A 15,130-nucleotide genomic window follows, 5' to 3' on the forward strand; every position below is an offset into this window, starting at 1 on the left:
GAGAAACGCTGGAACTCTGGCAAAGTGACCATCGGGTTCTTGGTCACTTCTTTGGTCACTTCCCTGACTAAGGCCCTTCTCTCCCGATCACTCAGTTTGGCCGGGCGGCCCGCTCTATGAAGAGTCTTGGTGGTTCCAAACTATTTCCATTTATGGATGATGGAGGCCGCTGTGCTCATTGGGAATTTCAATGCTGCAGAAATTTTTATGTACCCTTTCCCAGATCTGTGCCTCGATACAATCCTGCCTCAGAGGTCTACAGAGAATTCCTTGGACTTCATGGCTTAGTTTGTGCTCTGACATGCACTCTTAACTGTGGGACCTTATATAGACAGGTGTGTGCATTTCCAAATCATGTCCAATCAACTGAATTTACCACAGGTGGACTCCAATCAAGTTGTAGAAACATCTCAATGAAAATTAGTGGAAACAGGATGCACCTGAGCTCAATTTTAGTGTCATGGCAAAGGCTTTTATTTTTAAAAAATTTGCAAAGATTTCAAACAACTTCTTTCATGTTGTCATTATGTGGTATTGTTTTTAGAATTTTGAGGAAAATAATGAATTTAATAAATTTGTAATAAGGCTATAACATAACATGTGGAAAAAATAAAGCGATGTGAATACTTTCCGGATGCACTGTAGAGAGGAGTGAATTAACCTCCCAGCATGTCTTTGGAATGTGAGAGGAAACCGGAGTACCCAGAGGAAACCCCCACAGGACAGAACATGCAAACTTCAGGCTGGTAGTGTTGTGGTTGGGATTCGAATCGGCGACCCTAGTGCTGCCAGGTGGAAGTGCTAACCACTTAGCCGCTGTGCTGCCCATGTCTGATTCTTTTAAACCTTTTAAAAATGTCACAAATAAATTCAGAAATTTTGTTTATACCTATGTTTTGAATTTTATCTGTGGTTGGCATCATAGAAAATCCTTGGTTTTTACCTTGTTGTGAGCATTTAAATCTTGCATCTTTCCAGCATTTGCTCATTAATTTGAGAGCATTTCGATTTTTTTCTTTGTTCCTCCAGAATGGCCATAGTGAGGTGTTGTGTACATATCCAGAAGACAATATTTGTTTACCATTCCCTTTTTTTTTATTACGTGATTGAAAATGTCTTCCTCTTCTCCTGAAGCCTTGTTCCCACAAATCTAGCTGTATCTTGTCCACAGGGATGTAGGGAGGCATTGGCATTTCCCATTCTATACCACAAGAAATGATAATAAGAGTTCTCAAGCCATAGGAGACAGCAAATCTTACTGCTAATTCTGTTTCCAAGCAGCCAACTGCTACCAGGTACATCTCCTTTCTTTCTCTGCTGCAGATTGGGGGGGGGGGGGGATGCTTTAGGTGCTTCCCTGTATTTCACTTTGCGTGAGAGCCTGGCTAAGGCAGACAACACATGACTTGATAGAGAAACATGAATTCCCCAAATTTTTTTCAGGCTGTTCTCCTCTCTTTCGAATCTAGAATGCTCTCCTCAGGCAGTTGAAGGTACTCATTCTGTCCCAGGAGTATTTTAAGAACTGCTGGAAAATTTCCTTGTGAGTGTGTTGCATTCAGGTTGAAAAAAAGACACAAAACCAAATATCAGTTACAATCTCCACACAATCCTCTCCTTTCTTTTATCAGAAATCCGGCCTTTTATCCGGCATGGATCTACCCAAATTCTTTTAAAGCTTGGACAACATCAGACATTCAGACACTAAATGACTTCATAGCATCTAAATCATTTCTTTCATTCCCATCGCTTAGAGAAAAATATGATCTACCAAACTCTGAGATATTTAGATATCTCCAAATCAAAAATTTCTATACACCATTCCTAAAGGGGGATACACCATTATCCCAATTATCCATTTTTGAATCAATCTGTACAAAAGATCCATTTGCTAAAGGTACAATTTCATCACTTTATAATCAAGTATATGGAGTAGCAAATCTTAATAGACCCTCTTACGTTCAGAGGTGGGAGGAGGACCTGGGACGAACTTTAGAAGACACGGACTGGTCTAACATATGGCTCACATCTAAGTCATCTTCACCCAACATCTTAGCACTGGAGACAAATTATAAAGTCCTAACTCGCTGGTACCTTGTACCCGCTAGAGTGGCAAAATATTCACCTAATACCTCAGCTCTTTGTTTTCGAGGATGCCCAGAAATAGGCACATATTTACACATATGGTGGACGTGCCCAGTAATCCAAACCTTCTGGAAGGAAGTCTTCGTGATTGCATCTAAAATATTTAAAAAAATAATACAACCAGATCCATATTTAACTTTACTTAATCTAAAACCGGAATGGTTAACACTCTCTCAATTCAAACTTATGATCCAACTAATAACGGCTGCAAAACAAACAGTGACCAAGGCATGGAAATCTCCTACATTGGTACTAGCAGAAACAATTCACAGAATGAATAATACAATGTCCCATGCTAAGATGGTAGCCATCGATCAAAATCAAATTCCAAAATTTGAAAAACTTTGGCATCCTTGGATAAAACAACAGTTCCTGTCAAACTTCAATGACTCTGTCCTGTTGCCATGGTAACAGATTAAATGACTTACAGAGACACCCATTCTAAGGCTTCAAAGAGAACTAAAAAGAATAATAAACTGACGAGCGGGACAACCTTGTGGACCATACCTCTACCTTTCAACCCTTTTTCTTCTTTCTCTTTCCTTTTCTCCACCTTACGATTAAAGCTCATTATCAGAATTTATTTGACCTATATACACTCTACTTGTAAACAATATGTATAGTAGGTATAAATCATTTAAATACCTGCAAAAGTAACTAAGGAAATGATATATATCTTTAATTTAGGTTTACGTGAACCCAATGTTTAATATTTGAAATTTCATGATATTTACCTATATAAACCCTACTGTAAAACAATGAGCTTACTTTATAGATCCTTGTAAACTTACTTTATGTATCTTTATAACATTGTATACTCAATAAACTTCTTTTGACAAGGAAAAAAAGACACAATTCACTCTGATGTAATTCTATAACATTGTCCAATTGATCCAGCTGTTATTGTTTTCTTATATCTTCCGACAGCTTGACGTTGTACAAGTAAATTGTTTTGTATCCCTTCTTCTCCATTGCAAACTAATAAAAATGATTGAAACAGAAAAAAGACACCATCCCTCTACTTCAACCAACAGAAGAAATAGAAAACCTCAATACACACATTCCTTTACCCAATACCCCTTATTGCAAAATGTGCACTGTTTTTGGTGCCAAAATAGTATCATGACACTTCCACTCTATTATCAAAAATGTAATCTAGATTAAAAAAAGTCTGCATCAAAAACACATAAACTGTATAATACCTTTTTATTGAGAAGTTTGAGTTTTGTTTTGTTTTGATTTGACACAAATCATTGCCAACTGCATTATATATTACTAACATTTCTTCTACTCCGTGATAATATAATGCAGTAGAAAAAAACATGCTAGCTAGGTTTTAGCCACATTTTTATTTTTCATTAAAAAAAAAAAAAAAGAAAAAGAAACTGCTACAGGTGGAGGTGCCTTTACATACACTATATTACCAAAAGTATTGGGACGCCTGCCTTTACATGAACTTTAATGGTATCCCAGTCTTAGTCCGTAGGGTTCATTATTGAGTTGGCCCACCCTTTTCAGCTATAAACTCTTCTGGGAAGACTTTCCACAAGGTTTAGGGGTGTGTCTTTGGGAATGTTTGATTATTCTTCCAGAAGTGCATTTGTGAGGTTAGGCACTGATGTGGACGAGAAGGCCTGGCTCGCAGTCTACGCTTTAATACATCCCAAAGGTATTCAATCGGGGTCAGGACTCTGTGCAGGCCAGTCAAGTTCCTCTACCCCAAACTCGCTCATCCATGTCTTTGTGGACCTTGCTTTGTGCACTGGTCCAAATCATTTGGCGAAGGGGAGATTATGGTGTGGGGTTGTTTTTCAGGGTTTGGGCTTGGCCCTTTAGTTCCAGTGAAGGGAACGCTTAAGGCGCCAGCATACCAAGATATTTTGGACAATTTCATTCTCCCAACTTTGTACGAACAGTTTGGGCACGGCCCCCTCCTGTTGCAACATGACTGCGCACCAGTGCACTAAGCAAGGTCCATAAAGATATAGATGAGCGAGTTTGGGGTGGAGGAACTTGACTGACCTGTATACTACACAGAGTCCTGACCTCAACCCGATAGAACACCTTTGGGATGAATTAGAGTGGAAACTGCGAACCAAGCCTTCTCCTCCACATCAGTGCCAAACCACACAAATGCGCTTCTGGAAGAATAATCAAACATTCCCATAGACTTACTCCTAATCCTTGTGGACAGCCTTCCCAGAAGAGTTGAAGCTGTTATAGCTGCAAAGGGTGGGCCTACTCAATATTGAACCCTACGGACGAAGACTGGGATGCCATTAAAGTTCATGTGCGTGTAAAGGCAGGTGTCCCAATACTTGTGGTAATATAGTGTACCTGCAGCAGCCTACTAAATCTGGTCTTTGTGGCAATTTTCAGGCCTTTCTGACTGGAAATGCTACAACACTTCTGATAAGTGTTGGAGTTTTCCACCAAACTCCTCCACCCACAAGATCCTGTTGGCTCATCACTATGAAGGGCAGCCTCACTGGCCAATACAAATGTGGGAGGAAGTGCTGGAGCTTTGTTTATCGGAACAACTCAATATTCAGCCAAAGAGAGGATTTTAGAGGGTATCTGCATTTTATTTCTTACGCAGCTGCATATTAATATTTTATTGACATACTTTAGACATTTTTCATATGAAAAGCATAATCTTATTTGCCAATATGCAAGCTATATAAAATATGAATCAGAAATAATTTAATCTTTCTTTCTTTCTTTCTTTCTTTCTTTCTTTCTTTCTTTCTTTCTTTTTTTTTTTTTTACTCAAAGATCCAGAAATTTGCTGTTCCAGTTATTCATGGATGTATCCTTTAAAATGTGCCCTGTGTATGTTACTAAAGCAGGTACAACACTTTATCTTCACACTACTATATAAAAATAGCCAATATTTAGGTTTTGTGATTTTTTATTTTTTTTATTTTTATTTTTTTTCCTATAGAACAGTCAGGCAGGAAGCTAAATTCAATTTAAAATGGGTCTATTACTGAATTAACAAATTCCAATAAATGTTAGGGTTTTACCAGCTCATTTATAGGAAACTAGCTTAGCAGATCCTTGTGATATACATTCCCTATGTCATTCAGCTGTATATCTTCATATTCTACATTTTGAGTCCGTGATTCCATATACTGTACTTTGTCACTGCTCCACCTGGTGTCTTGCAATTTCTCTCTTCCACAGCACTCTCACTACAAGCCTGATTTTCTGTTTGGTTCATGACAACTCATTCTACGGATGTATTCCTTGTAAATACATTTGTTGCTTACGATTGTCTAGTGACCATGGATGGAGCTGGCGATCATCACTGTATTAAGAAAAATAGTCAGAATTCAGAAAGGATTGGCAAATGCTTGTCATATTTGTCCAACATTTTTAATTTTTTTTAAATGGGCCCCTTAAAGCAAAGCTCCACCCAAAAAGGGAAGTTCTGGAGTGGGAGCTGGTACCCTGATTTTGACAGGTACCTGCTCCCACTTCCGCTCCAACCTCCTAGTCAATCGGAATCGAAGGTTCTTCTCCCCCCTCCCTCCTTCAGTCTTCTGGGACATGTGACAGGTCCCAGAAGACTACGGGACCATTCATAGTGTGCAGCTACAAGCTGTCACAGCCGGGTGCCCATAGTAAAGATGCTGGGGGGGGGGAGGACACAGGCTGAAAATGACTGGGCCAAGCACAGTGCTGGATCATGGGACAGGTGAGTGGCTGTATTAAAATTTAGCAGCTACAGTTTTTGTAGCTGCTGACTTAATTTTTACATAGGAAACTGGAGCTCCTCTTTAATGTTTCAGATAGCTGCTCCTAAGTGAGTGATTTTTCTTTGGTTGATGCAGGCCAAATCGTGCCTTTGTCCTAATGTCTTGGGCCTATTACAATATGCTGGCTCAATCAAAAATGTTTGTGGATACAGTCTGTTTAAACTAGTGTGGCCTAACGGTGATTCCTCATTATGAAGCGCCTGATTGCTACTTCTAAAATAGTGACCTTTGAATTTTTTTTTTAAACTTTAAAGATAATCTGTACAATTTTTTTTTTTCACAGGAGGAACACAGTGGGGATGATTTACTAAAGGTAAATAGACTGTGCACTCTGCAGTTGCTCCAGAGCTTAGTAATTGAGGTGAAGTTTTACTTTGCAAAGAATACTCAATCACATGCAAAAAAAATAATAAAAAAGCAGCATTTTTACTTGCACATCAGCAGAGCTTCCCTTCAGTTAACAAACACTTGAGCAACTGCACTTGCAAAAGTGCACTCTCTATTTGCCATTAGTAAATCAACCCCAATGTATTTTTTGAAATTACAAATACAGCCTATTTGCCCTGCCATTTTAGTTTTAGTCCCATTTTAGTCATCTGCAATTGTTTTAGTCGTATTTAGTCAACTAAATCTGCAGTACATTTTAGTCGACTAAAATCTAATGGGTTTAGTTAAATTGTAAACATTATTTAAGCATTTCTCTAGAATCTCCAAACTTATATACTCCTGGAGTAAAAAATTCAAATATGTTATTATTCATGGTGTTATGGTTGAAACAAACTCTGATACAGATTTAGCCGCTCTAGATGGTCTGAGGAGGCCTGTAATGCACAGTGCTCTGGATGCCTGTGGTCACTGGTCAGAGGAGGCCTGTAATGCTGCACAGTACTGGATGCTGGTCTCAGGTCTGACCTGTAATGCACAGTGCTCTGGATGCCGGTGGTCACTGGTCAGAGCAGGCCTGTAATGCTGCACAGTGCTGGATGGTGGTCTCAGGTCTGAGGGATGGCCTGTAATGCACAGTGCTCTGGATGCCAGTGGTCACTGGTCAGGGCAGGCCTGTAATGCTGCTCAGTGCTGGATGGTGGTCTCAGGTCTGAGGGATGGCCTGTAATGCACAGTGCTCTGGATCCCGGTGGTCACTGGTCAGAGCAGGCTTGTAATGCTGCACAGTGCTGGATGGTGGTCTCAAGTCTGAGGGATGGCCTGTAATGCACAGTGCTCTGGATGCCAGTGGTGGTCACTGCTCAGAGGAGGCCTGTAATGCTCCACAGTAATGGATGCTGGTCTCAAGTCTGAGGGATGGCCTGTAATGCACAGTGCTCTGGATGCCAGTGGTGGTCACTGCTCAGAGGAGGCCTGTAATGCTGCACAGTAATGGATGCAGGTCTCAAGTCTGACCTGTAATGCACAGTGCTCTGGATGCCCGTGGTTACTGGTCAGAGCAGGCCTGTAATGCTGCACAGTGCTGGATGGTGGTCTGAGGAACGGCCTGTAATGCACAGTGCTCTGGATGCCGGTGGTGGTCACTGGTCAGAGGAGGTCTGTAATGCTGCACAGTGCTGGATGGTGGTCTCAGGTCTGAGGGATTGCCTGTAATGCACAGTGCCCTGGATCTTGGTGGTCAGAGGAGGCCTGTAATGCACACACAGTGCTCTGGACGGACAGTGGTCTGAGGGGGAGGCCTCAGGCCTGTATTTGTAATGTACATGCGTACAGCGGGTGCTCTCTGCTCTGGACGGTCGTCGTCGTGACTCGCAAGTCGGGAGTGGGACTCTCGTCGGAACTCGGGAGGCCTGTAAAGCATAGTGCTGCTCTGGTCTTTAGACGGTCGTCTGAGGACTCAGGGGCCTGTAATGCTGGCTGCACACAGTCGCTTGCTTGCTGGGAATGGAAGCAGGCAGAGCTCTGTGTAAACCGGAAGTTAGTTCACCACGGTAAACGTCCCTGCTTCACATTTTCGTTTTGTTCGCTAATGAAAACGGAATTGGTTTTCATCGGATGAAAATGTGGTGTACTTTTCATTTTAGTTTTCGTCGCTGTAATAATGCTGTTGACGAATATTTTGACAAAAACGTTTTCTTTGACGAAATTAACACTGGTCATGACAAAAAAAAAAAAAAAAAGACTGACATTTTTTTCAAAACTCAGTCTGCCTGCTCTTTTTCTAAGAAACTGAGCTTAAAAACTATGGTGCAATTCTGTTAAAATTTCAGTCTTGGAAAAAGAATTTTTTTTCTTTCCATTTGTAGTCTGCTTGCTCTCTCCTTCTGATATTGTGGCCTATGCAATTAACCACTTAAAGACCGCCCACTGCATATATACGGGCGGTTCCATTGCGTGAAACAACGTATCTGTACATCGTTTCATGAAATAGTGTGGGTGTGCACGCTCGCTGCATTAAGGAGGAGCCGATGCGCGTGCCCAGCGGACCTGATGTCCGCCAGTCACCCGGGATCGCGGTACAGAGAGGCAGAACTGGGATCTGCCTAATGTAAACAAGGCAGATCCCCGTTCTGACAGGGGACAACATGGAGATCTGTTGTTCATAGTGATCAGGAACAGCGATCTCTGTGTTGTTCCTGTCAGCACTTCCCCCACACAGTTAGAAACGCACTGAGGGAACACAGTTAACCCTTTTGATTGCCCCTGTAGTTAACCCCTTTCCTGCCAGTGTCATTTATTCAGTGATCAGTGCATTTTTTTTTTTTTTAAGCACTGATTACTGTATTGGTGTCCCTGGTCCCCTAAAAGTGTCACTTAGGGTCAGATTTATTCACTGCAATGTCGCAGTACCGCTAAAAATTGCAATCGCCGCCATTACCAGTAAAAACAATTTCAAAAATGAAAAGTCTATAAAGCCCCTTATTTTGTAGACGCTATAACTTTTGCGCAGACCAGTCAATATGCGCTTATTGCAATTTTATTTTATTTTTTTTTTACCAAAAATATGTGGAAGAATACATATTGGCCTGAATTGATGAAAACTTTTTTTATATATTTTTTTTTTTTGGATATCTGTTATAGCAAAAAGTAAAAATATTGTTTTTTTTTTTTTTTTCAAAATTGTCGGCCTTTTTTGTTTGTAACGCAAAAAATAACTGCAAAGCTAATCAGATACCACCAAAAGAGAGCTCTATTTGTGGGACAAAAAGGACATCAATTTTATTTGGGTATAGCGTCGCACTACAGCGCAATTGTCATTTAAAATAACGCAGATCAGTATTGCAAAAAAAGGCCTGGTCATTAAGGGGGTAAATCCTTCTGGGGCTGAAGTGGTTGAAGTGATAAAACAACTCGCCTTATAAAACAACCCATTCAGTTTAAAATAGAAATAAAAAGGCAAACCATTTGTGTATAAATATATAAAAAACATAAATACCTTTTTTCCCTTTTTTTATAAGTGTTCACATAAACTCTATTCTCAGCTGCTTGAGAGCTGGGAGGAGGAGAAACAACACTACAATAATCTACCCAGTTAGAGGCTGTGCAGAGGAGACATGTCAGGACAAGTTAGATCATTGGAGAAGAGCAGGCTGAGTTTCCAGCATAACTAGAGAACTGACCACCATGTGTTCTCCTGCTTAGTGTGGTCAGTTTTTAATAGGAAAGCAGAGGGACTGGCAGGAACACCGGGGTTTTTACACAAAAGGAAGCAATACAAAGAGAACAAGATACCTTTTCAAACAAGTACATGGAACAGCAGCCACATATCAGGAATATGAAATGCTGGGGTAGCAAACACTTTTAAGGCTTAAAAGGTGTGTTGAAAATCTGTATAAAATGTTTTTTTTTCATTCAAAACAAAAAGACACACATTTTGGATATTTTAGATGCAATATGCTTGCTCTACCTCTTACTAACTGTGGCCTGAAAGGAGGATTGCGGAAAAAACAAACATACATACTCACCTACACTACTGTGCAAAAGTTTAAGAATGCTTTCAGAAATAGAAGTGTTCATAGTGTATTTTTATCAATTAGCAAAATTAAAAGTAAATGAACAGAAGAGAAGTTCAAATCAGTATTTGGTGTGAGCACTTATTGCCTTCAAAACAGCATCAATTCTTCTAGATACACTTGCACGCAGTTTTTGAAGGAATTTAGCAGGTAGGTTGTTCCAAACATCTTGGAGAACTAACTGCAGATCTTCTGTAGATGTAAGCTTCCTCAAATCCTTCTGTCTCTTCATGTAATCCCAGACAGACTTGATGTTTAGATCAGTGCTCTGTAGGAGCCTAACCATCACTTCCAGGACTCCTTGTTCTTCTTTATACTGTAGATAGTTCTTAACCACTTAAGCCCCAGACCATTTGGCTGGCCAAAGACCAGAGCACTTTTTGCGATTCGGCACTGTGTCGCTTTAACTGACAATTGCGCGGTCGTGCGACGTGGCTCCCAAACTAAATTGACGTCCTTTTTTTCCCCCACAAATAGAGCTTTGTTTTGGTGGTATGTGATCACCTCTGCGGTTTTTATTTTTTGCGCTATAAACAAATAGCGTCAATTTTGAAAAAAAAAAGCTATATTTTTTACTTTTTGCTATAATAAATATCCACAAAAAATATATAAAAAAAACACATTTTTTTTTCCTCAGTTTAGGCTGATACATATTCTTCTACATATTTTTTGTAAAAAAAAATCGCAATAAGCATTTGATTAGTTTGTGCAAAAGTTATAGCATCTACAAAATAGGGGATAATTTTATGGCATTTTTATTAATAATTTTATTTTTTTACTTGTAATGACGGCGATCAGCGATTTTTATCGTGACTGTGACATTATGGCGGACAGATCGGACACTTTTGGCGCTATTTTGGGACCATTCACATTTATACAGCGATCAGTGCGATTAAAAATGCATTGATTGCTGTGTAAATGTGACTGGCAGTGAAGGGGTTAACCACTAGGTGGTGCTGTAGGGGTTAAGTGTGTCCTAGGGAGTGATTCTAACTGGAGGGGGGGGGCTGTGTCTGACATGACACTGATCACCGCTCCAGATTACAGGGAGCGGTGATCAGTGTCATTAGGCAGAATGGGGAAATGCTTGTTTATATTAGCATTTCCCCTTTCTTCCTCACCGTGAGACGATCACGGGTATTCCTGCAGTCATCGAGTCTGCGGGACCCGCGATCATGCTCACAGAGCTCCCGGCGGGCACCCGCAAGCCGCCTCTTAAAGGGCAACGTACAGGTACGTTAATCTGCCTGTACATGCCCTTCTGCCGCAGTATATCTGCGTGAGGCGGTCGGGAAACTGTTAATGACATTGGCTGTATGTTTGGGGTCGTTGTCCTGCTGCACAATAAATTTAGGGCCAATCACACGTCTCCCTGATTGTATGGCATGATGGATAATATTCTGTCTGTATTTTTAAGCATTGAGGACACAATTGATCCTGAACAAATCTCCAACTCCATTTGCAGAAATGCAGCTCCAAACTTGCAAGGAACCTCCACCATGCTTCACTGTTGCCTGCAGACACTCATTGTACCACTCTGCAGCCCTTCCGCAAACAAACTGCCTCCTGTAGCCAAATATTTACAATTTTGACTCATCAGTCCATAGCACCTGCTGACATTTTTTCTGCACTCCAGTTCCTATGTTTTCGTGCATAGTTGAGTCACTTAGCCTTGTTACCACTTTGGAGGTATGGCTTTTTGGCTGCAATTCTTCTATGAATACCACTTCTGACCAGACTTCTCCAGACAGTAGATGGGTGTCCATGGGTCCCACTGGTTTTCACCAGTTCTGTGCTGATGGCACTGCTGGCAATCTTCCAATGTCGAAGGGAAGTAAACATGACTTGTCTTTCACCTGCTGCATGAAGTCTCTTTGGCCAACCACTGCGTCTAAGGTCCTCAACATTGCCTGATTCTTTGTGCTTCTTCAAAAGAGCTTGAAGAATACATTTTGAGACCCCAGTCTGCTTTGAATTCTTTACAAAAAAAATGGCAACTACCCCAACCTATAGCTGGCCTTTGCAGCAAGGTGCACATGGAAGGGCAATGCACATCACAAAGGATTTCCCAGCACACTTACCAGCCTGCAAAACAACCAAATTGGCCCTGTCTAACAGTTTACGTTAAAACAGAGGGTTTTGTTTGCATATATTTGCAAATATATGCGTAAGCCACAGTGCCCACGCCAAGGGACCTCTGTATATACTGCATATATTCTCTTCAGCTCTGTGTCTACAGAGGAAAATTGCAGAACTCAGGTCAGTGATTGGAATAGAACCCACCGATCAGCTGAGCAAATGACAGAAGAGTTGTTTATTTACACAGGGCTCTCTACTGTCAGCAGTGATGTGCCTTTTATTTTTTTCAAAACTGGCACATTGCTTAGTAAAACACACACAGTAAACATTGTTAGGCACGCATTTAACCCCCTGGTCACCCTAGATGTTAAGCTCTTCCCAGCCAAAGTCATTAGCACAGTAAAAGTGCATATTACTAGTATATATTACTATATGTATAATATATATATATATATATATATATTGTGCTCATAGGTTTACATACCCTGGCAGAATTTATGATTTCTTGGCCATTTTTCAGAGAATATGAATGATAACACAACAACTTTTGTTTCACTCATGCTTGGTGTTTGGCTGAAGCCATTTATTATCAGTCAACTGTGTTTACTCTTTTTAAATCATAATGACAGCAGAAACTATCCAAATGACCCTGATCATAAGTTTACATACCCTGGTGATTTTGGCCTGATAACATGCTCGCAAGTTGACACAAAGGAGTTTGAATGGCTATTAAAGGTAACCATCCTCAACTGTGATCTGTTTGCTTGTGATTAGTGTGTGTGTGTATAAAAGGTCAATGCGTTTCTGGACTTCTGACAGACCCTTGCATCTTTCATCCAGTGCTGCACTGACGTTTCTGGATTCTAAGTCATTGGAAAAGCAAAAAAATTGTCAAAGGATCTGCGGGAAAAGGTAGTTGAACTGTATAAAACAGGAAAGGGATTTAAAAAGATATCCAAGGAACTGAGAATGCAAATCAGCAGTGTTCAAACTCTAATCAAGAAGTGGAAAATGAGGGGTTCTGTTCAAACCAAACCACAGTCCGGTAGACCAACTAAAATTTCACCCACAACTGCCAGGAAAATTGTTCGGGATGCATGTTTTGAGAATGTGTGAGCTACAAAGGCACAGGAAATTTGGTCGAAATAAATGGCAAGATGAATGCAGTATGTTATCAAAAAAGTACTAGAGGAACATTTGCATTCATCAGCCAGGAAGCTACGCGTGGGACATACTAACATGACAATGATCCAAAACACAAGGCCAGGTCGACCTGTCGTTGGCTAGAGCAGAATAAACTGAAGGTTCTGGAGTGGCCATCTCAGGATCCAGACCTCAATATCATTGAGCCACTCTGGGGAGATCTCAAACATGCAGTTCATGCAAGACAGCCCAAGAATTTACAGTAACTGGAGGCTTTTTGCCAAGTGGAATGGGCAGCTTTACCATCTGAGAAGATAAATAGCCTCATCCACAAATACCACAAAAACTTCAAGCTGTCATTGATGTTAAAGAGGCAATACACAGTATTAAGAACTGGGGTATGTAAACTTTTGATCAGGGTCATTTGGGTAGTTTCTGTTGTGATTATGATTTAAAAAGAGTAAACACAGTTGATTTATAATAAATGGCTTCAGCCAAACACGAGCCATGAGTGAAAGAAAGGTTTTTGTGTTATCATTCATATTCTCTGAAAAATAGCAAAGAAATCATAAATTACGAGCGTATGTGTGTGTGTGTGTGTGTGTGTGTGTGTGTGTGTGTGTATATGTATATATATATATATATATATATATATATATATATATATATATACATATACACATATACATATATACACACACACACACACACACACACCTCAGGAATTAAGAGTTGGTGGGTTGTTCTGCAAGAAGTGGACCCGGGGATTAAATTAATGGCACAATTAAAAATATATGACGCAAGAAGGAAGTCCTGGAAGCCCGGTAACAGAGCGACAGCAAGAAGCTAGTAAGAAAAAAGTGTCAGGAAAGAATGAAGAAAAGCATATGAGGCACTCGGAGAAACCTCAAATCAATCAAGATGACTTGGGAATTGACCGTGACACTGACACAAGAAAGGGGGAACAAGGAGCCAGATCCCAGTAGACAGCTGGGACCAATCAGAAAGTGCAGCATGACTCCGAAGATCAGCTTCAGGTGCCGACATAGCGGGCTCCCTGGACAGGTAAGTGTCCTTATATTTAAAGTCAGCAGCTACAGTTGCTGACTTTTAATTTTTTTCCTGTCGGCTGAACTCCGCTTTAAGTTCATATGGCAGCACAAAAAAACAATGATATAAAATTTGCAGTACTAAAGAAAGCTAAAATACACAAAGGATTAGCTTTACCAGATTTTAAAAGATATTACAATGCAGTTTTGTTATCACAAATTATAGATTGAATATTTAACTCACATGAGAAAAGTTGGGTTAAAATTGAAAACACATTAAGTAATACACAGTTGAATAGAGGGATATGGGTACCACAACAGTATCGTAATTTTTTTGAAGAACACAAGTGAATTAACAATGAACGTATTTAAGGTATGGGATTTAATACACAAATGAAATGGCAATATAATTCACCACTAATACCACTTACAGGGACAAACTATTTTTTTCCAGGGACACTATTTGGAGTATGGATAAATTATAAAAATGCACGATTAAAGTGTAAGTAAACCCCCCCCCCCATCGTTTTCAGCCAAGGAAGCTGCCATCTTTACCTCTGTGTTTAATCTACAACTGCCATGATGCTGCACATGTAATCAGTTATGAAACCAGTCATTGGATGGTTTGACAGTTTGGTTGAGAGCACAACCAATGGGAATGTCACATTTCCAGCACATCTCGGAAATGATACTGTTTTATGGATGGGTTTACTTCCGCTTAAAAGTATATTATGAAAGAGGGAGAGGTATACACAACCTAGGAATTAAGACACAAAAAGGAGTTACTAGTGATAGATGAACTAATATACCATCAGTTAAGACATTTTATAAAGACTCTGCCGCATCCAATAAGATCGGGAGAAAGTTTATTACCATTTGAAAGATTGCTCAACTTACAGGAAGCACCAAGGCATGGAATCTCCCAGGTTTTATAAGATTTTTACTCTAATGTCGGAACCATTGGTACCGCCTTTCTTGAATAGGTGGGAAGCAG

The 15,130-nt window shown here is 40.3% G+C and overlaps 1 protein-coding gene across 1 annotated transcript in view; it reads left to right on the forward strand.

Moving 5' to 3' along the window:
- SACM1L (SAC1 like phosphatidylinositide phosphatase) overlaps positions 1-15,130 on the forward strand; it is a 281,982-nt gene that overhangs the window by 113,763 nt on the left and 153,089 nt on the right. Inside the window, exon 7 of the mRNA XM_073630675.1 lies at positions 4,921-4,954. Within this exon, the coding sequence (XP_073486776.1) occupies positions 4,921-4,954 (34 nt within the window). The remainder of the gene's footprint in view (positions 1-4,920; positions 4,955-15,130) is intronic.

This window comes from Aquarana catesbeiana, linkage group LG05, assembly GCF_042186555.1.
Source record: "Aquarana catesbeiana isolate 2022-GZ linkage group LG05, ASM4218655v1, whole genome shotgun sequence".
In the NCBI taxonomy this organism is placed as follows: domain Eukaryota; kingdom Metazoa; phylum Chordata; class Amphibia; order Anura; family Ranidae; genus Aquarana; species Aquarana catesbeiana.